Source organism: Erpetoichthys calabaricus, chromosome 17 (assembly GCF_900747795.2).
Source record: "Erpetoichthys calabaricus chromosome 17, fErpCal1.3, whole genome shotgun sequence".
NCBI classification, from domain to species: Eukaryota; Metazoa; Chordata; class Cladistia; order Polypteriformes; family Polypteridae; genus Erpetoichthys; species Erpetoichthys calabaricus.
Genome location: NC_041410.2, coordinates 8,751,043 through 8,772,932, shown reverse-complemented (window position 1 = coordinate 8,772,932; position 21,890 = coordinate 8,751,043). Strand labels below are relative to the sequence as shown.

The following is a 21,890-nucleotide window of genomic DNA, read 5'->3' as shown; positions in this document are numbered from 1 at the left end:
GCTTTTCATGTCTTATTGCTGCTCCTAGCATTGTATGCCATCATTACATCATCAAGTGCGAGGGTCGTTCTGTCACAGATGAAGAAATGCTGGAGGTCACAGGTAACTTCATTCCAGGTGTCTTTTACAGGGTCCCGTGCGATGCGGTCTTCGGTACTTTGGTAATCATCTGGCTGAACTCTCCTCTAGAACGTACCAGGCAAACAAATGTTTAAGAATTTCCTTCTGTGATACAGTAGTGCTAGGGTGTTGTACCGTGTTAGCCATTATGAATGTAGAGAAAAGCCAAGCAAAATGACACCTTTTATTGGCTAACTAAAAAGATGTAATCACCTTGCCTGAAGAAGGGGCCTGAGTTGCTGAGTTGCCTCAAAAGCTTGCATATTGTAATCTTTTTAGTTAGCCAATAAAAGGTGTCATTTTGGAGGAGGTAGGGAATCCATTCCCGGACGGGTTTATCCATTCCCGGGAATTCGGGAATCCCGCATGTCATTCCCGGGAATCCCGGGCTCCCGGGGATGACACAGTGCACGGGCATCTCACATGTGAACGGTTTTAGAACGACCGACACTTATCTTTAATAAAACTACTGCAATATGTTGACACAAATAAAAGACTAACCTTATCTACAAGCAGTTCATGCTGTCATATAAGTACATGTATCTAGTTAGTTGCGGTAATAAGAGCGTAGAAAGCACAACGTGTCCAGCGTGTGGTCGTCCAGGCGAGAGCGCACCTTCGTGCAGAGTACGCCAGCCGCTGAGAAAGCATGCGCTGCCTCCACTGAAGTAGACAGCAGAGTCATCAGATACTGATACACTTGTTCTAAACAACGCCCACGCTTGCCGGTGCTCTGAAACACCGCCTTTTACTGATGCATCCAGTTTCTTGTCATCATTCTGTGATGGCAAGTTTCTTGGCATAGATAATGTGGATGCAACAGACTGACGCATTGCAATTTCAAGTTGCTGTTCAAAGCTGTGGGCGGCACGGTGGCGCAGTGGGTAGCGCTGCTGCCTCGCAGGTGGGAGACCTGGGGACCTGGGTTCACTTCCCGGGTCCTCCCTGCGTGGAGTTTGCATGTTCTCCCTATGTCTGCGTGGGTTTCCTCCGGGCGCTCCGGTTTCCTCCCACAGTCCAAAGACATGCAGGTTAGGTGGATTGGCGATTCTAAATTGGCCCTAGTGTGTGCTTGGTGTGTGGGTGTGTTTGTGTGTGTCCTGCGTGGGTTGGCACCCTGCCCGGGATTGGTTCCTGCCTTGTGCCCTGTGTTGGCTGGGATTGGCTCCAGCAGACCTCCGTGACCCTGTGTTCGGATTCAGCGGGTTGGAAAATGGATGGATGGATGTTCAAAGCTGTTGCCTGATGAAGTGCAAGGTGCAGCAATGGCGCCACCTTAATTATTTTCAACTATAACTCTGTTATTTCTTGATCGATTTTTACATTTTTACACGCTATATATGCGACCTTGGCCGTTCCCGTTTTCCCGGGAATTACAACAGTTTCATTTCCAGGAATGCGGGAATGAAAAATGTCCCGGTAATCGGGAGACCGGGAATGGATTCCCTACCTGGAGGCCCACCGTGGCTGGAAGTTTATATTCCAACCAACCTGTTGTTAATTGGACTCCCAACCAGTGAACTGTTATTTCCCATTTTCTGTGTTTTGGGATCAATGTAGAAGTTTCAAAACTAAGTTTGGTCATTTTTTATCAAAATGTACTAACCACCAACCTGCAAGCATTGCAGTCGAGCTCCTGCCTCACTAGGCCATATGTTTTGGGAATGTAGCAAATTAACATCATTTTGCACAAAAATCTTCGAATGCTTGTCAAATAGCTTTGGTGTCACAATCACTCCTAATCCATTAACAGCTGTGGGTTGGTGGGCTCAAAGTGCAAAAACGGACAAATGGATTGTAATTGGCGACCCTACATGACTAGCACATAGACCAGGGCTATTCAGTTACACTGTGGTGGGCTGGCACCCTGCCTGGGGATTTGTTCTTGCCTTGTGCCCTGTGCTGGCTGGGATTGGCTCCAGCGGACCCCCGTGACCCTGTGTTAGGATATAGCGGGTTGGACAATGATTGACTGACTTTTCAATTATAAAGTCAGTTGGGCTAGATTTTCAAAACCAAGACATTTAGCTGGACCAGACATTTTCAGTGACCCATAAGCAGCAGGTAATAACAAAATTTAAACCAACACAAAATAATATATTGTAAAACAAATAATATTTTTTCATTGCTTCCCTTTTAAATTTAGTCACATCTGACACGGGCTGTGCTGTGGACCACCAGGGGGTGTACCGCTCCCCAAACCCCGACACAGACACAAGTTCAACACAGCACACGTTTTATCCTTCACAGCACAGTACAGTACACAAGCACCAAATAATACGATACACAGTCCTTTCTCACTCCTCACAAGCCTTGTCCTCCACCTCCTGACTCTGGCTCCTCACTGTGAGGCTAGTGTGAAAGACAAAAATAAACTGCTTGCAAGCTACTAAGGGTTAATAGCTGACAACTCCATTTTGTTATAATGGCAGGTTATTCATACAGGCGTCTGTCATAAGACAGAGCATAGTAAACTGACCTGGGACAATTTCCAGTTTCTTTAGGAACGCCTCGTCTATTTGACACGGTAAAGATGACCTTTCCTTCTTTAGGGTCTATGTGACAAGTAAAAAAAAAAAAAAATAAGAACAGATGGCCCATTAACATAATAAAATAAAATGCTTAAGTAAACAATATTATGTTTTTTGATTAAGTAAGGGGAAGGGGAAGGGGGAGGAAGAAGAAATTATAAAAAGCCAATTGAAAAATGGAACTTTGCTCTTCTGCCTTGCAACGTAGAATCCTGGTACTCATCTGTGACTGAATAAAAATCTAATTGATTGAACTATTCCTGTCTTCCTCACTAGCAAATCCTTTCATGGTGGCCAACATGGAAGATCTTCAGTTCTTCTGCCCATGTGACCTGTAAGCACTTCCGGGTTAAGTGGAAATTGTAATTAATGAACATATTCTTGTGACAAAGATACTCTAAAACCTTTAAAGGAATATTCCACACAAAAAGTATATATACACTATATTATATTATAAAAAAAAATCTTGGGAGGGAGACGAGGGAGAGATGAGATGTGATCTCCTCGGAAGACACTTTGAAGTCCTGCGAGACTACTTGCATGTCACGCCCTACTTACAAACAAATTCTCAGAGAGACTTTAACGTCACGCGAGACAAAGAAGTGAGAACCTCGCAGTAAGGAGACCTGGCTTGGCTTCCCGGGTCCTCCCTGTGTGGAGTTTGCATGTTCTCCCCATGTCTGCGTGGGTTTCCTCCCACAGTCCAGAGAGATGCAGGTTAGGTGCATTGGCGATCCTAAATTGTCCCTGTTGTGTGTGTGCCCTGCGGTGGGCTGGCGCCCTGCCAGGGGTTGGCTGGGACTGGCTCCATCAGACCCCCGTGACCCTGTGTTAGGATATAGCGGGTTGGATAATGACTGACTGACTGACTGACTGGTTGCTATTTCTTTTGTATTTATGCCCCACTGACTGCTGGGCCCTATGGCCTAGGTTGGCCTTATGGAAAATCCGACCCTGATTGTGTGTGTGTTTTCTTTTTACTACAGGACTTTGAAATTAGAACAGAACTGATATACGTCACAGTTGTTTAGTAAACATTAAGTATATACTGTACAGTACTGTGCAAAAGTTTTAGGCAGGTGTGAAAAAATGCTGTAAACAAAGAATGCTTTCAGAAATATAAATAATGATTGTTTATTGTTATCAATTTACAAAATGCAAAGTGAGCAAACAAAAGAAAAATCGAAATCAAATCAATATTTGGTGTTACTACCCTTTGCTTTCAAACCAGCATCAATTCTTAGAGGTCCACTTGCACAAAGTCAGGGATTTTGTAGGATTCTAGTCAGGTGTCTGATCAACCAGTTCTACCAAACAGGTGCTGATGATCATCAATGTCACACGTAGGTTGAAACACAGTCATTAACTGAAACAGAAACAGCTTCAAACTGGGTGAGGAACAGCCAAACTCTGCTACCAAGGTGAGGTTGTGGAAGACAGTTTCATGTCATGGCAAGATTGAGCACAGCAACAAGACACAAGGTAGTTCTACTACATCAGCAAGGTCTCTCCCAGACAAAGATTTCAAAGCAGACTGGGGTTTCAAGATGTGCTGTTCAAGCTCTTTTGAAGAAGCACAAAGAAACGGGAAATGTTGAGGATCGTAGACACAGTGGTCGGCCAAGGAAACTTAGTGCAGCAGATGAAAGACGCATCAAGCTTATTACCCTTCGAAATCGGATGATGTCCAGCAGTGCCATCAGCTCAGAGTTTAATCCACTATCATGGGGTCCAATCGAGGAGCCAAAATTGTGCCTCTCACTCTCGCATTTGCACACTCCCACCCGGGCCAACTTCAATTTGACATTTAATCTGATGCACACACACTCTTTGGGACATGAGCCATGATTTGTCGACTTACAGTGTTCAGTGTTTTTATTTATTTGAAGTGAGGGCCCTCACGGTGGCCAGTTTACAATCAGAACACACTAATTGTTTGCTTTTTGTTGCTAAGTAATATAAAAAGCTTCAACTTTAAAACAATACTTTCTAATGCAATTTGTTTCAAAGCTGTTTTTTAAGGATTCGAAAGATTTTGATTTAAGGTCATCTCGGCAGCCATTTTGTGTCTGAGATAGCAGAGAAACCTTGGTGTTCAAAATCTTATTAAGCCTTTTTGAGCCAGTGTTTGATCGCTTCCTCTCAGTTTTGACTCCTACCTTTTTTGATTTGGTGTCCAGTTTGTTTGAAGGATTGGATTGACTTTCAGTTTCAGCCTTGGCTTGCTTTCCAACAAGGTGTTTCTTCCAGTCCCTTACATACAAATATGACCGTTTGCCTGTGGGGTCAGTATAGGGTGGTCTGGCTGGTTTCTAGAGCAGGTTCTTTCATAAAGGCCAGGACTTCAGTCTCTAGAAGGGAAGTGTGGTCAGGTGACTTTGGAAATAATAATAGTAATAATAATACATTTTATTTATACAAGGCGCCTTTTTTTTATTTACCTTGGCAGTGACATTCATGTCTCTGGTGACTCTTCCTGTGAAGTCAGTAGATGGATTGGGAGAGCATGGAGGGGTCATGAGGTCACTGGAAAGAGATGTGTGGTGCTCCTGATATCTGCAAAAGGACGAAGGTCCAAGTCTTTAGAGTCCTGGTGCTTCCTGTCTTACTATATGGTTGTGAGGCATGGACGCTATCCAGTGACCTGAGATGAAGACTGGACTCCTTTGGTACTGTTGCTCATGGAGTCCCGAATGAGGCACATGACCTGCATTGTGAGGGAGCATCAGTTACGGCACTATGGCCATGTGGCGCATTTCCCCGAGGGTGATCTGGCTCCTAAGATTCTCATTGTTGGGGACCCGAGTGGTTGGACCAGGCCAAGGGGTCACCCACGTAACACCTGGCTGCGGCAGATAGAGGCTCATTTCCGGAAGGCGGGACTGGACTGCGTGTCTGCCTGGGAGGTTGGAAACCGGGATCCTGAGTTGTTTCGCCGTGTAGTGGGTGCAGCAACGCGCTGTACCAGTGCATGCTGCCCAACTTGACTTGACTTGAAGGCGCCGTTCTGAGAACTCAAGGACACCGAACAAATAAATAATAAATAAAAAGACACATTATAAACAACTTAAACATCAGAAAATATAAAAAAGCACCAAGGAAGCATCTCTTTTTCCTCTCCATTCATCTCTACTGGCCTATTAAACCCATCAATTTAGGTACAGTGGAACCTCGGTTCACGACCATAATTCGTTCCAAAACTCTGGTTGTAAACCGATTTGGTCGTGAACCGAAGCAATTTCCTCCATAGGATTGTATGTAAATACAATTAATCCGTTCCAGACCGTACGAACTGTATGTAAATATATATTTTTTTTTTAATTTTTAAGCACAAATATAGTTAATCATACCATAGAATGCACAGCATACTAGTAAGCTAAATGTAAAAACATTGAATAACACTGAGAAAACCTTGAACAACAGAGAAAACTTAACACTGCAAGAGTTCACGCTATAGTGCTAGGAACCACTCGCTAAAAACACTTTTTTTAATGAGTTTTAAGCACAGGGGAAAAAATGAACATTTGAAAAATCCGTAATTTAATAAACCACCAAGAAAAGTAACATTGCAACAATGCAGGCTACGAACCGATCGCTGTAAACAGAAGTGAAAACAAAAACAAGCCTTCTCTACCTTATGCGTCTCTTCCTCTCTCTCTCGCTCTCTCTCTCTCGCACGCGCGCGCCTGTATGTGTGTGTGCGTGTGTCTCTCTTTTGCTAGCCTGGAGCGCCTGTGTGTCTCTCTGGAGAGCTCTAGCCCGCTCCTGTGTGTGTGTGCGCCTCTCTCACGCGCGTGCTCCTGTGTGTGTGCGTCTGTCTCTCTCGCACTGCCTGTGTGTGTGCGAGCCTCTCTCTCACGTCTCTCTCTCGGGCTGCCTGTGTGTGTGTGTGCGTGTGTGTGTCGCGCGCTCTCCCTCTCTCTCTTGCTCGCTGCACAAGAAATGCACAGGGAGAGACTGAACATGTACAAACCGAAAGGGAACCTGGCTTGTTCGTATACCGAGTGTGTGGTCGTGAACTGAGGCAAAAGTTTGGCGAACTTTTTGGTTGTAAACCGATTTGTACGTGTACCGAGATGTTTGTGAACAGAGGTACGTTGTATGTTTACAAGCCTTAAGTTTTACTCTTTACATGCTGTCTACCTCAGGGGTGGGGGTCAACTTTTTTTTTTTTTTCCAATCCTATTATTTGTAAAAATTGATTGATTTGTATGAATGACTCTTTTATCCCTGCAGACCAGACAGGTGAAATTCTGTCTGATTCCGAAGATGTCACTTCCGGTTCTGTTCTCCGTGACATCACTTCCGGTTCCAATTCCCCACACACACATACACCTGATGAGCCACAAATAGGGTGAAACACGTGTCGTGTACTCTTTGTATTATTTGGCAGGTATTATGTAATATGTATTCTCGCAACTGAGGCAGATGTCTGCTGGCTGGCCAACCAAACACACTATGCAACTCTTCAATTCCACCTGTGTGGTGGGGGGGGGGTAAACGTTAACATTATACAGTTATTGACGGTTATACCTGCATTGTTATCACTCTTTAATTTAATATTGTTTTTTGTATCAGTATGCTGCTGCTGGAGTATGTGAATTTCCCCTTGGGATTAATAAAGTATCTATCTATCTATCTATCTATCTATCTATCTATCTATCTATCTATCTATCTATCTATCTATCTATCTATCTATCTATCTATCTATCTATCTATCTATAGTGCCTTTCACATCTATCTATCTATCTATCTATATGGAGTTTAAGTACTTCAGGGTCTTGTTCACAAGTGACAAAAGAAGGGAGCAGAAGACCAATAGGCAGATCAGAAGTTATGCGGATGTTGTACCAGGCAGTCGTTGTGAGGAGGTGAGCCAAAAGGCCGGTTGATCTACGTTTCTACCCTCACCTATGGTCATGCATTTTGGGTAGTGACCGCATCCAACTCAGAGAAGACCTCTGGGCAGACTCAGGACAAGCCAGAGAGATGATATCTCTCGGCTGCCCTGGGACGCCTTGGTATTGCCCCAGAAGAGTTGGAGGAGGTGGCAGGGAAAAGGGATGGTCAAGGGCATCATTGCTTATTGGACCCATATAAGCGGTAGAAATTGGATGGATATACATATATAGTGAATCCTCACTATCTGTGGATTATTTTCCCTTAGATTCACTTATCTGCTATTGAAAAAGTGTAATCCATTTTGCGTCATCTGCAGTTTACTCACTTCTATATGCAGCCAATTCGGAGAGGCCTGTCTCACATGAGCAACATGTCAGAATGAGCCATGACAGGTCTGGTGAAACAGGTTAGATATCCAGGACCGGAGCTTGCAATTGTTCCCCACAAATGAGAAATTCCCATTAAGTGCAGGTTATAAGCTCAAACGGATTGAGTCCTTGCCCTTTGTACACACTGCCCAGTGCTACGGTGTAGGGAGGTCCTCAGATCAGCCCCACTGTAGTTGATTGTGGCCTCTGCCACAGCACCCAAAAATGATCAGACTTGACTGTTGAGGAAGTAAAAGTTGTAACAAGGTTTCTGTAGGTGAAACAGTGGAAGGATCATTACCAAGCTTTGATAAGCGAGATGCCTGGGCATACATCCAATTAATAGTCCTCTCCCCAAGCCAGCATCCCACTGGTGCCTATCCCCATTTTTCCCTTAGGCTCAATGGTTCAGTATCTGCGGTATCCGTATCTGCAGGGTTTTTCAGGAAATACAAACCCATGGATAACTTTGACTGTGCATACATATTTTTTATTTTTTGGGTTTCCATTTTACTTCTGCAAAAAAGACATACATTAACATCAAATTAAAAAAAAATATATGGGGAGAGGTATTTATCATTAGGGATTGTGAAATAGCATTTAATTAGTTTGATTTTGGAGTTTGCATGTTCTCCCCGTGTCTGTGTGGGTTTCCTCCCACAGCCCAACGACATGCAGGTTAGGTGCATTGACGATTCTAAATGGTCCCTAGTGTGTGTGTGTGTGCTGGCGTCCAACCCGGGGTTTGTTTCCTGCCTTGCGCCCTGTGTTGGCTGGGATTGGCTCCAGCAGACCCCCGTGACCCTGTAGTTTGGATATAGCTGGTTGGATAATGGATGGATGGATGGATTCGTTTGGTTTTGTTTAAAGAAATTCTGTCCACATCTACTAAGAAGCACAATGCAGACCTGGAAAAAACGCTTGTTTGGCGCCATCTACTGTTTGTTACAGTTTTTGCTTTCCAGTACATTATAATTTTTCATCCTCACTGAATGTTTCATTTAAGTCAATTTTTAGTCAACGTCAACAGAGCTTTGGGACACGTTTTCGGGAGGAACTACACATTTTACCACAATGGGTTAAATGGGGTTTAAACTAAATTCATCTAATGAATAATCCCACACATCAGTCCGGCGTGGCGCAATTTTTGTATCCTCCAGTTTCCCAGCATTCATATCGCTTTCCTGTTTGCTCTCTAGCCTTTGTTTGATCCTCTGTGGTCTTAATGGTTCCGTAAGGACACAGTCCAGGACTTTTGTAAAAAAAATAACAATAATAATAATAAGTAAATAAACCTTGTCGTCTAATATTTTTATATTGCAAAACAGTTTTTTTTTGTCCATTTTATGTACAGACAGTTTAGGCGGGTCTCGTTTATCATGTGACCAACCCGGATATCCGGCTGGCGCTGCGGTCTCTGACTCCGCTGGAGTTGTTAAAGGTATCTGTCAGTGTCTTCATAAAGAAAACGTTCACACCTGAAGACGGGATTTTTGGTAGCCGTTGTGTGCAAGGACGTAACACGGGCTTTTTCACTTAAGGTTTTCTCGGTCCTTGGAGCCCATTTCTCCATAAAACGGCTTTGGAAATAGGAGGATGTTTGGTTGCGTTATTAGCGCGAAAAAAGATTTTGTATTTGTTTTTAACTGCAAGTGAAAGTAAAACGTGCGGAATCAGTAACGCGACATCACTTTGAGCCATTTGGGTTGTCAAAAATGCAGGTAATGTACGAAGTAGAATGCTGCGCCGGCCATCATTTCATTTAAAATTATATAAATCATATACATGTTTTAGTTGAGATGTAGTAAATGTTTTGCGCAGTGCATTGTTAAGAATAAGTTTCTGTCCGATTTAACATCATAGAAATTGTACATCTGACTACATACATACTTTGAAAGGCTGGCCATATTCATGTAGAATGTCTCATGAATATCAAACGTGTGTTGTAAAATGTTTAAAGCGTCCGCCCATTACTGGAATTCCTCAGCCGGCATCCACTTGAATTTGTTCACGAAAGACTCGGGTGATAGTCGCTGGAGTGGCCGACAGGACGATCCGGGGCACCTCTGTTATTTAGTTTGATTTTTCGGAGTAGCGAGCAGCCTGTGATGGACAAGCGTCCTGCCCTGCGCCCGATGCTTGTTAGGTTAGGCTCCGGCTACCCTGCGACTCCGCTCTGGATAAGCAAGTTAGAAAAATGGGTGGACGGAAAGTGGCCTAATATATCAATGAATAAACTGTAAGTCACAGCCACTCCGCACTAATTAAAATAATAATAATAAGTCTGAATTAGCGGTGTTGAAGAACATAATAAACAAGAATAGTTGCGTCAGGTATGTAAAATGTTAAAATATGTGCTTTAATGTAATGTTTAAAGTCTCTATTGTAATGTCATTTTTCACCCTGAGATAGAAGTCCATAGAGGGTTAGATCCCCAGTAAAGAATCAAAAATTCAAAATAACATTCATAATCACTGACCTTAAAATAATCTAAAACAATAACTCCACACGCTCATGCTTTTAATTTGTAAAATTTAACCTCTTGGACGTGGCTTTTACAGAGCTAGGACCACTGGTGAGGAATCAAATATGATCATATTTGTGGTCAGCAACATTGAAATAGCATAAAACGATAATTTACATTGTCAAGCTCAGAAGCTCAATAAATATAAATATATATGACAAACAACAAACCCCGTCTTTGGCAATCGGAAGGTTGCCGGTTCAAATCCTGTAAATGCCAATAGGGATTCTACTCTGTTGGGCCCTTGAGCAAGACCCTTAACCTGCAATTGCTGAGCGCTTTGAGTAGTGAGAAAAGTGCCATCCATCCATTTTCCAACCCGCTGAATCCAAACACAGGGTCACGGGGGTCTGCTGGAACCAATCCCAGCCAACACAGGGCACAAGGCAGGAAACAATCCCGGGCAGGGGCGCCAACCCACCGCAGCTATATAATGCAAAGAATTATTTATTACTATTATTGTCTTAATACACACCACAATGACTAAACAGAAAGAAAATGGCTGACATGGATAAAGATAAAAAGGCCAGTTCCAGTGAGGCACTATAAAGGTGTATTGTCATTGGCGCTGTCTGCTTAGTCCAGCCACGTGGAGCAGACCCGGTGATTGCATCGTCCACGTCCAAACTTTGACCAACAGGCGAACATCGGTGTGTCCAGGTGGTCTATCACAAGAGGTCTTGTGTGTCCGAGGACCAGCTTTTCAAAGGCCTTCATGATGCAGGACGTAATGGCCACTGGAATCTAGTCATTAGGCGAAGAGGTAAACTTTAACTACACTGCCACTTTGTCTAACTTGGTTCATGTGAACATTTGAACAAATGAAAAAAATCAACTGTGGCAGGTCTGTTATTATGTAAAATGTTTAATTTTCATAGGGAAAAAAAATTGCGAACTAAAAAAGCGGTGATGTCTGTACAAATATTGCTTATATGTTGCTCCGTGTTACCTTTCCATATTCAAATGTTGAATTCACAACAATTAACAATGCGGACCCATAGCCCTGGGACTGGAGTTTAGTCTCCAGTCAGGTCGCTCGCTGTTTGGTGTTTGCGTGTTTTATCAAGTTTCTCTTTGTATCCCAAAGATGTAAAAGTTAATAACTCTGAAGTGATTACTCTAGAGAGTGATTACATATGGCGTGTGTGCCTGTTTCCTGCCTCGTAGCAGTTTCAATCAGAATCGAGTCGAGACAAATTTTTATGGAGCCCATTTAAAAACTACATGTGCTTTCTCAATTTTTTTATTTTTAATAAATTTGCAAAAACCTGAAGTAAACTTTTTTCACGTTGTCATTATGGGGTGCATGTGTGGTAGAATTCCTGAGGAAAAAAAATGAATTTAATCCATTTTGGAATAAGGCTGGTAACATAACAAAATGTGGAAAAAGTGATGCGCGGTGAATACTTTCCGGATGCACTGTACAGTAAATAAATAGACCACAAGTAAATACTCACAAAATATAGACTTTCAGGCAGGATTTAGAAGTGGCCAAAGTTGGTGCTGACGTAACATTGAAAGGTCGACAATTCCAGAGCTTAGAGGCAGCTACCGCAAAAGCACTGCCCCTTCTAAGCTTAAGTCCAGACCTCATCACGACTAATAACTTCTGGTCAGAGGACCTCTGTGATCGTGAGGGAGAGTATGGGTGTAAGAGGTCAGTAGGATAAGCACAAACAGTACATTTTAAAAGTCAATCGTGTGGCGAAGAGAATCCAAGACTGGTGGTGAATGGAATTCTGTTTTCTTGTGCCTCTTAGAAGCCTGGCAGCCACGTTCTGGACAAGCGGAAGACAAGTCAGCTCTGGTTCCACAAATCCCCAGGAAAGATTAAACAGACTATGAAAATGAATTGACATTTTGTGCATATCTGTCATAATCATAATTGATAAGCAACCAAAAAAGTAAAAACATTTTTAGCATATTCCGTTAATAATCACATTTTAAATGCAAATTAATAAACACTTTGACCTCGAAAATGACTGCCTCTGATTTGCTGCAACCTTCAGTTGTATTAAAACATAGAAAGGAAAATAGCTAGTGGGATGAACTTGAACACAATGAGCAGTGTGGGCATTGCATTGCTGTGTATGTAATGCAGGTCGGCTCGGTGGCACAGTGACTAGTGGTTTGACTCTTGTACTCGGTTCTTGTCCATGTGGAGTTTGCATGTTCTCCCTGTGTCTCCACATATGTGCTTGTCATGTTGATTGGTGATGCCAGATGGGGCCCAAAATGGCCAAAGCTGTTTCTTTAGCTTGCACGTAGTGCTGCTGGGATAGACTCCAGCCAATTTAGAATGTATGCCGCCCAGTCTTTTGTACTGCTAAATGTTTTAAGATTTTTATTTTATGCTTACAAAGTAATTGTGTATGTTTCATTTGTCATAGATGCTTTACAGTTATGTCTTTCTATAAAGTTTAAGGCAACATATTTTGCTTATCCTTTTTATCAGTCTCGATTGGATGCAGCATAACTGTAAATTTGATGCTTGGAAGGGCAGCTGCTATCAAAAAAAGGTGACGCTTCTCTGTTTCTTTATTTCACAAGATGGATACACGGTTCACCAGAGGGAAGTCGGCCATCCTAGACCGCTCCCTTACACGTCCGAAGACTGAAGTGAGCCTGAGCGCATTCACCTTGCTGTTCTCGGAGATGGTGCAGTACTGCCAGAACCGTGTCTATTCTGTGTCTGAGCTGCAGGCCAAACTGTCAGAGCTGGGACAGCAGGTGGGCGCACGCATCCTCGATGTGCTGGTACTGCGAGAGAAGAATGGCAAACGGGAAACGAAAGTCATAAATGTGCTCCTCTTCATTAAGGTTAGTTGTCACTTACCACTAATGGGTGAAATCACATCCACCGCCGGACAGCCGGTGCTGACACCGTTTTATTATGTTGATGAAATTATGCCAATGTACTGTAAAAGGTCATGACTGAGTGGTTTATGCAAGAAGCAAAGCACCTCAGTGAAGTGCACTTATAATAGGGAAAAGTGTTTACGAAGTTCAGCACCATTTAGTTGATTTCATTGGGTGTCCAAAATGTGTACATTCTGTGGAACTTGCATAATTCAGCTTTATGTCTCCCTTTGCTTGCTACATTACTGTAATGTTTATGAGATGAAATTAAGAAGGAAGACTGAAGTTTTGAGGTGAGCTTGTTATACTTACTGATCATGGTGCCAGAGAGCGGTGAAGTGGTGACTGCTGATTAGCACATAAAAGTAACGACTTCACTGGACTCCATACAACAATGACAACAATGACCCTCTAAACCAGTGTTTCCTGGGGAACCCCTGTGGCTGCAGGTTTTTGTTCCAACCACATTCCAAATCAGTGACAACACCTGGCAGCACTGATCTCATTTATTTAGCTGGTATTTTTTTTTTCTCTTTTATTCGACATTCAGAAAAGCATAGCAGCATGATTTTTACCTTTTATAAGACATTTAGAAACATTTCTGCTTTTGCTATAGATTTAAATGCTTAACTCTCTTTTGTTGATTTCATTATACTTTACCCTTTCTTTGTGCAGTTTTTCTACTTTTTTTTTTGCCACTTCGACTCTGCTGCTTGAAATGTGAAGGGTTGTGTGGGTTTGGGGAAAGGGAGGGGCGGGGCCGAACGCACGCTGAGGAGAAGCGGTCGGATCATCTGCTGGCGAGCTGCTGCGTGTTCTGCTTGTCACTTGTCGTTTTAAGAGCTGGGAGCACATGAAGTGTGTCTGCCAAAACATTCCAACAACTGTTTGGTTAGATGTCCGTGAACTTGTTTTAAATGTTGTCTCACTGTCTTGTCTCGCGTGATGTTAAAGTGTCTCTCGCAGGACGTCAAATTGTCTTGGCGTGACAATGTGAAGGGTTGTGTGGGTTTGGGGAAAGGGAGGGGCGGGGCCGAACGCACGCTGAGGAGAAGCGGTCGGATCATCTGCTGGCGAGCTGCTGCGTGTTCTGCTTGTCACTTGTCGTTTTAAGAGCTGGGAGCACATGAAGTGTGTCTGCCAAAACATTCCAACAACTGTTTGGTTAGATGTCCGTGAACTTGTTTTAAATGTTGTCTCACTGTCTTGTCTCGCGTGATGTTAAAGTGTCTCTCGCAGGACGTCAAATTGTCTTGGCGTGACGTTAAAAGTGTCTCTCGCGGGACATCAAATTGTCTTCCGAGAAGATCTCGTCTCCCTCCCTTGATTTTTTTGTTTATAATAGAGAGATATCTTGTTATTCCAAAACCCCCTTTCAACTAATATTATCTAATTATGTGATAGCAGTTTTACATAAAAGAAACTTTATTGGTAACTGTTTTGTCTTGTAGGATACTATGGTGCCCCTGTTTTCCCCTTTATATTATTTGTTGCGTATACTTTACCAAAATGCTTCAATCCCATATACTTCCCAGTCAGTGGTCCGATACACTATTTCAGTTCAGTACTTCCGCCCCTCTTCCATTCTTTATCTATGAACTCAGGCGATTAGACAGAGTGAAAAAACAGGCAGGAGAAAGAGCTACACTTTGAACTGCATTATAGGTAATACGTTTTATTATAACTAGGGCCATACAACCAAATAGAACGTGGCCTTGTAAACCAAGACCACACACACCATGACAGTGCTAGATGCATAATTTCAGGTGGCGCTGAAACTTAAAAGTTGCATTCAGTTCTTCTTGGTCAGCTCATCCTCTACACAGGCCCAGGCAGCCTGCTTTGCTGAAGTCATCGTCTGGTCTGCAACATGGCAGACAGAGAGAGCATTCCTTTGCAAGCCTGTCTCTTTATTGTCCCTGTGTAGCCCCTGACAAATGCACCTTCCTGGGCCATTCACCAATTAGGCACAGCCATGCCCCCCCCCCCCCCCCCCCATTCACCCAAGTAATTTGGTTTCTTATCAGCATCTTTAAAACAATCAACCAAGTAAGGAAATGCAAGTCATTAAATAATAAAATTAGCCCTCCCTGTCACAGGTGACCAGCAATTCAGTCATAAATACCAGCACTCTTAAAGGTTTGGGGGGGGTAGTGAAAAAAAAACTGGTTTGTCCTTGCTGTTTAAACTTTCTAACAATTAAAATGCTAATCATATAAAATGTATCCACTTGTGTATATCAATCAATCAATCAATTCAATTTTATTTGTCATTCAGCAGAACATCCAAGATGTGCTGCAGAACGAAAATACGATGCACAAGACATTAATAAAAACACATAGTTAAAATCAGCCTACAATAAAATACTAAAATGCTTCATTTAAAAGATGAACGGCAGTAGGAAAAACACAGTTTTTAAACCTGGTAGTTCTACATTTCAGGCTGCGGTACTTTCTGCTTGAGGGCATGAGGGAAAAGAGTTCAGAGGCAGGATAAGTAGGGTCTCTAGAAATCCGCACAGCTCTGGCCAGACAGCGTTGTTTTGCCAAATCTTGTACATTTGGCAACGGGGCTCCAATGATCCTCTCCGCAGCCCTCACCACTTTCCTCAGTGCTTTCCAGTCCGAAGCGCTGCAGCTCTCCTGCCACAGAGAGCTGCTGCTGGTTAGCACACTCTCTATGGTCCCTCTGTAAAAAGTGGTGAGGACTGACTTACTGAGATGGGCCCTCTTTAGTCTCCGCAGAAAGATCAAGCGCTGGTGAGCTTTCTTGATGACGGAGGAGGTGTGCAGGGACCAGGTGAGGTTGTTCGTCACATTAACTCCCAGGAACTTAGTAGACTGCACAGTTTCCACAGCAGTGTTCTTAATGTAGACCGGGATGTGTATATGTAACCTATCACTCCACCATATTATTAAGATGACTTAGAAATTGTACAGTAGAATAGAGAATCTTCATACTAGGCATGCAGTACAAAGACAGTTTAAATAATTGTATCTGAAAATGTGTCCAATCATTTTATAGCTGTTAATGTATTTGTTGGCTAACCACTGTAAGTAACCAATAAAAAGAGAGTTGAATCCCATTAATGACTGTTCACTACTACCACCCATCAAACTTGTTAGCTAACATCAATGACAGTATTTGTCACTGCTGAGGATGATGCTGACATTTTTTAGTGTGCTGCGGCAGCACTGAGTCAATGAGAAGTGGAGATCAATACTAGCCAATACAGTAGCTTTGCCCTTTAAAGTTAATTTTGATCGAAAAGGTGAAGAAGTCTGAGAGGACCCGTCTTTAAGGAAGCCACTAAAATAGATAGAACTTTACGTGTCCCCAGAGGGAAATTTGGCTTTTTACATACATACATACATACATACATACATACATAAATAGGTAGATAATTAAGCAAGTAAATAAAAAAAAATACACACACCCTTTGGTCTGAACATACACTGGAATTACTGTTAAGCAAGAAAAATTCAAAGGTAAGAAAAGTTCTGACTTGGTAGTCCGAGTCCCCTTTGTGTTTCTTGACACACTTCTGCTGAGTAATTTGTTGTCTGAAAGTCCTCCGTGTTTGTCACAGAGAGGATGTGCATCATTTTTCATAATTGCACTCTGTTTTGTTTTAGTTCTCTCCATCATTACTACCTCTGGGGATCCTGAGTGCATCCTCTAACCAAGCCTGCCCTTTTAATTAGCCTTTTGATTCTGTGGGCCTCTCTTGAAGTGATGTTACTAGCCCAGCACACCACACTGGCCGTCACATGGTTACAGAAGATGGCAAGGATGTTGCTGCCCCGCATTAAAGGAATGTCTCCTAAGGAAAAAGAGCCAGATGTGCGCTTTTCTCTATAGTTCCTCTGTGTTCCTCCAAACTGTCATTAATGTTTACCCGCAAGTACAGGGAGATTTACTTAAAAGAGGCCGCGAATATTCTGTAATAGCTCTCACTAGGACGAAGCAATCTGAACAAAACAATGTGCTCCTCAGTATATGGAGCTTCAAACAAGTCGGGATGCACCTACCGATAAGGTAGGTGACGGACAGCCATCATGATGTTTAGATAGATAGATACTTTATTAATCCCAAGGGGAAATTCCCATACTCCAGCAGCAGCATACTGATAAAGAACAATATTAAATTAAAGAGTGATAACAATGCAGGTATAACAGACAGACAATAACTTTGTATAATTTTAACGTTTACCCCCCTGGTGGAATTGAAGAGTCGCATAGTGTGGCGGAGGAACGATCTCCTCAGTCTGTCAGTGGAGCAGGATGGTGACAGCAGTCTGTCGCTGAAGCTGCTGCTCTGTCTGGAGATGATCCTGTTCAGTGGATGCAGTGGATTCTCCATGATTGACAGGAGTCTGCTCAGCGCCCGTCGCTCTGCCACAGATGTCAAACTGTCCAGCTCCGTGCCTACAATAGAGCCTGCCTTCCTCACCAGTTTGTCCAGGCGTGAGGCGTCCCTCTTCTTTATGCTGCCTCCCAAGCACACCACCGCGTAGAAGAGGGTGCTCGCCACAACCGTCTGATAGAACATCTGCAGCATCAGTATTGGTAGTCCTTTCCAATTTATCATCCGGCTGCACTCTCAGGTATTTATAGGTCTGCACCCTCTGCACACAGTCACCTCTGATGATCACGAGGTCCATGAGGTGCCTGGGCCTCCTAAAATCCACCACCAGCTCTTTGGTTTTTCCTGGTGTTCAGGTGTAGGTGGTTTGAGTCGCACCATTTAACAAAGTCCTCGATGAGGTTCCTATACTCCTCCTGCCCACTCCTGATGCAGCCCACGATAGCAGTGTCGTCAGCGAACTTTTCCTCGTGGCAGGACTCCGAGTTGTATTGGAAGTCCGAAGTATATAGGCTGAAAAGGACCAGAGAAAGTACAGTCCCCAGTGGCGCTCCTGTGCTGCTGACCACAATGTCAGACCTGCAGTTTCCGAGACGCACATACCGAAGTCTAACCTCCATTTGCAACTTCTGGGTGCCTACCTCCTGTACCCCTTCACTCCGTCACTCGACTTCTCATCAGGATGGTGGTGTCCAGTATTGAGCAGCACGTCTTCATGGTGCAAACCTATAGGGTCACCAGTTCGTTTAAGCAATGTCAGAATCAACTGGATGATCGTGAGTTAATGCAAGGCGACTTCCAGCAAAATGGGCAATGTGTCGCATGACGGCAAGGAGCATGGCAGAAATTGAGTCCTCCTTCAGCAACAGGGTAATTTCAAAGGGGCTTTGGCCAATATGGCTGCCGGATCTGACACCACCAGACTTCTTCCTTTGGGGTCTGCTCAATGGAAAAGTCTTATTGGAACAAGCCTCACAATGCAGGTGTGAAAAAATGCTGTAAACAAAGAATGGTTTCAGAAATATAAATAATGATTATTTATTGTTATCAATTTACAAAATGCAAAGTGAGTGAACAAAAGAAAAATCTAAATCAAATCAATATTTGGTGTTCCTACCTTTTGCCTTCAAACCGGCATCAATTCTTATAGGTCCACTTGCACAAAGTCAGGGATTTTGTAGGATTCTAGTCAGGTGTCTGATCAACCAATTCTACCAAACAGGTGCTAATGGTCATCAATGTCACACGTAGGTTGAAACACAGTCATTAACTGAAACAGAAACAGCTTCAAACTGGGTGAGGAACAGCCAAACTCTGCTACCAAGGTGAGGTTGTGGAAGACAGTTTCATGTCATGGCGAGATTGAGCACAGCAACAAGACACAAGGTAGTTTTACTGCATCAGCAAGGTCTCTCCCAGACAAAGATTTCAAAGCAGACTGGGGTTTCAAGATGTGCTGTTCAAGCTCTTTTGAAGAAGCACAAAGAAACGGGCAACGTTGAGGATCGTAGACGCAGTGGTCAGCCAAGGAAACTTAGTGCAGCAGATGAAAGACGCATCAAGCTTATTACCCTTCGGAATCGGAAGATGTCCAGCAGTGCCATCAGCTCAGAACTGGCAGAAACCAGTGGGACCCAGGTACACCCATCTACTGTCCGGAGAAGTCTCGCCAGAAGTGGTCTTCATGGAAGAGTTGCAGCCAAAAAGCCATACCTCCGACGTGGAAACCAGACCAAGTGACTCAAGTATGCACGAAAACATAGGAACTGGGGTGCAGAAAAATGGCAGCAGGTGCTCTGGACTGATGAGTCAAAATTTGAAATATTTGGCTGTAGCAGAAGGCAGTTTGTTCGTCGAAGGGCTGGAGAGCGGTACAATAATGAGTGTCTGCAGGCAACAGTGAAGCATGGTGAAGGTTTCTTGAACGTTTGGGGCTGCATTTCTGCAAACGGAGTTGGAGATTTGGTCAGGATTAATGGTGTTCTCAATGCTGAGAAATACAGGCAGATACTTATCCATCATGCAATACCATCAGGGAGGTGTATGATTGTGGCCCCTAATTTATTCTGCAGCAGGACAACGACCCCAAACATACAGCCAAAGTCATTAAGAACTATCTTCAGCGTAAAGAAGAACAAGAAGTCCTGGAAGTGATGGTATGGCCCCCACAGAGCCCTGATCTCAACATCATCAAGTGTGTCTGGGATTACATGAAGAGACCAAAAGATGTGAGGAAGCCAACATCCACAGAAGATCTGGGGTTAGTTCTCCAAGATATTTGGAACAACCTACCAGCCGAGTTCCTTCAAAAACTGTGTGCAAGTGTACCGAGAAGAATTGATGCTGTTTTGAAGGCAAATGGTGGTCACACCAAATATTGATTTTAGATTTCTCTTTTGTTCATTCACTGCATTTTGTTGATTGATGAAAATAAATGATTAACACTTCCATTTCTGAAAGCATTCTTTGTTTACAGCATTTTTTCACACCTGCCTAAAACGTTTGCACAGTACTGTATGTCAAGATATAGAGCAGATTTTTTTTGGTTCAGATTGCTTCATCCTAACAGTAGTTACAACGGAATACTGTATTCTGGGCCTCTTTCGAGTGAATCTCACTGAATTTGTAAGAATGGCTAACTAAGTAACTAATTTGAACTTTAGAGTGAAGGAATTATCAAGCTGAAATGCCGAAAAAAGCTGCAAATGTTTTTTATTGTTAATAATTTGGGAGACATTTAAATAACAGCCTGTCTTCCAGCTATCGTTGTCCTGTCTGACTAATAAATTGCCGTGTTTTCTCATGTCTCTCCAGGTCAACGTGTGGAAGGCGTTGTTTGGCAAGGAAGCTGACAAACTTGAGCAGGCCAATGACGATGACAAGACCTATTACATCATTGAGAAGGAACCGCTCATTAACACCTACATATCCGTGCCTAAGGAGAACAGCACCCTGAATTGTGCCTCCTTCACGGCGGGCATTGTTGAGGCTGTCCTCACCTTCAGTGGCTTTCCTGCCAAAGTCACTGCTCACTGGCATAAGGGCACCACACTCATGATTAAGTTTGACGAAGCTGTTATTTCACGCGACAAGGCACTTGATGGACGCTGAGTAACGTTTTCCACAAGCCTGTATTTATAGACTGTCGTTGCAGAAGGGATGCTTAAAGAATGATGTGTGGTGGTTGTGATGTAAAAGGCTTGTCCGTGGAAGCCACTTTGTTTGTCACTTGATCCAAAACACTGCATTTGTGGAGACCTGGACTCTGAACTCATCGGATGGAGGTATGTGAGCTTAGAGTGCAGTGTCAGGTGTTTCAAATGACAGTATAGCATGTTTCTTCGGGGAAACAGAAATCTGTTTAACTGTGGAAACGGAGTTAATCATTGGAGAAACTTTACTGGAAATTCATTGACACACCTGTCAGCAGTAAAAAGCAATTAAGGACTTAACGGTTTGAAAAAGAAGAAAAGGCTTAACTAATAAATACCTGGACTGTTCAGGGGGATCTGTAATCGCAGTGTAAAGATCACCCGCTCTTGTCATGGCTTATGTCTTTTATTGATTACTCCCAACAAGTCTCAACAAACGACTCAAAATCATTTAAAGCTTCTACTCGGTAGTATCGTATGACATTTTAAGGGAATTTAAAACTGTTTGCTTTAGATAGTTACATGCTGTGTATAATTTGTCTTGTGCATTGAGGAATTTGACAGTTTAAAATGAATGTGCTTGTATGATCTAACACTGTAATATTCTGTAAAACGTGAAAAAGACTTTGTCTGAGAAAGTAAAAGATTACTTTCTGTACTTTTTGTTTAGCCCAGTCCCATTACAAAGAGCAGGCTGAACCTTTCACTCCAGGGTGAAAATCCAATGCCTGCTGTTAATATGAAGACCTGTCTACAGTAGTATATACAGGACAGAACAGCTTTAAATGACATTTAGACAAATAAAAATGAAACAAAAATGTCTGTTATAGCAGTGGCACTGTTATTTCTAAAAGAGATGACCACTATTTGCTCTTCTACTGTAAACTCCGACATGCAGTGAGAAAAGGCTATGCAACAATTAACAATAAAAAGTGCATAAAACACTGAGTTTAATCCACTTTAAGTAATTGGAGGGGGATTTAACATTTAATTTCATTATGCGGTGCAGTGCTTAATTCTATTACGCAAAATTAAACTAATTTACACCTGTAAATGAGGGGCAAGATCA

The 21,890-nt window shown here is 42.9% G+C and overlaps 1 protein-coding gene across 3 annotated transcripts; it reads left to right on the top strand.

Annotated features, from left to right (window-relative positions):
• The first annotated feature begins 9,284 nt into the window (after positions 1-9,284).
• Positions 9,285-21,641, top strand: trappc5 (trafficking protein particle complex subunit 5). 3 transcript variants are annotated; one of them, XM_028791281.2, is made up of 3 exons: positions 9,285-9,362; positions 12,996-13,265; positions 20,484-21,641. In XM_028791281.2, the coding sequence occupies exons 2-3, from the start codon at positions 12,996-12,998 to the stop codon at positions 20,778-20,780; spliced, it is 567 nt and encodes a 188-aa protein (XP_028647114.2). In that variant the 5' UTR covers positions 9,285-9,362; the 3' UTR covers positions 20,781-21,641. The 3 variants fall into 3 exon arrangements, with proteins under 3 accessions (XP_028647114.2, XP_028647113.2, XP_051776686.1); XM_028791280.2 differs by lacking the exon at positions 9,285-9,362 and adding an exon at positions 9,370-9,642; XM_051920726.1 differs by lacking the exon at positions 9,285-9,362 and adding an exon at positions 9,384-9,462.
• Positions 21,642-21,890: the final 249 nt, after the last annotated feature.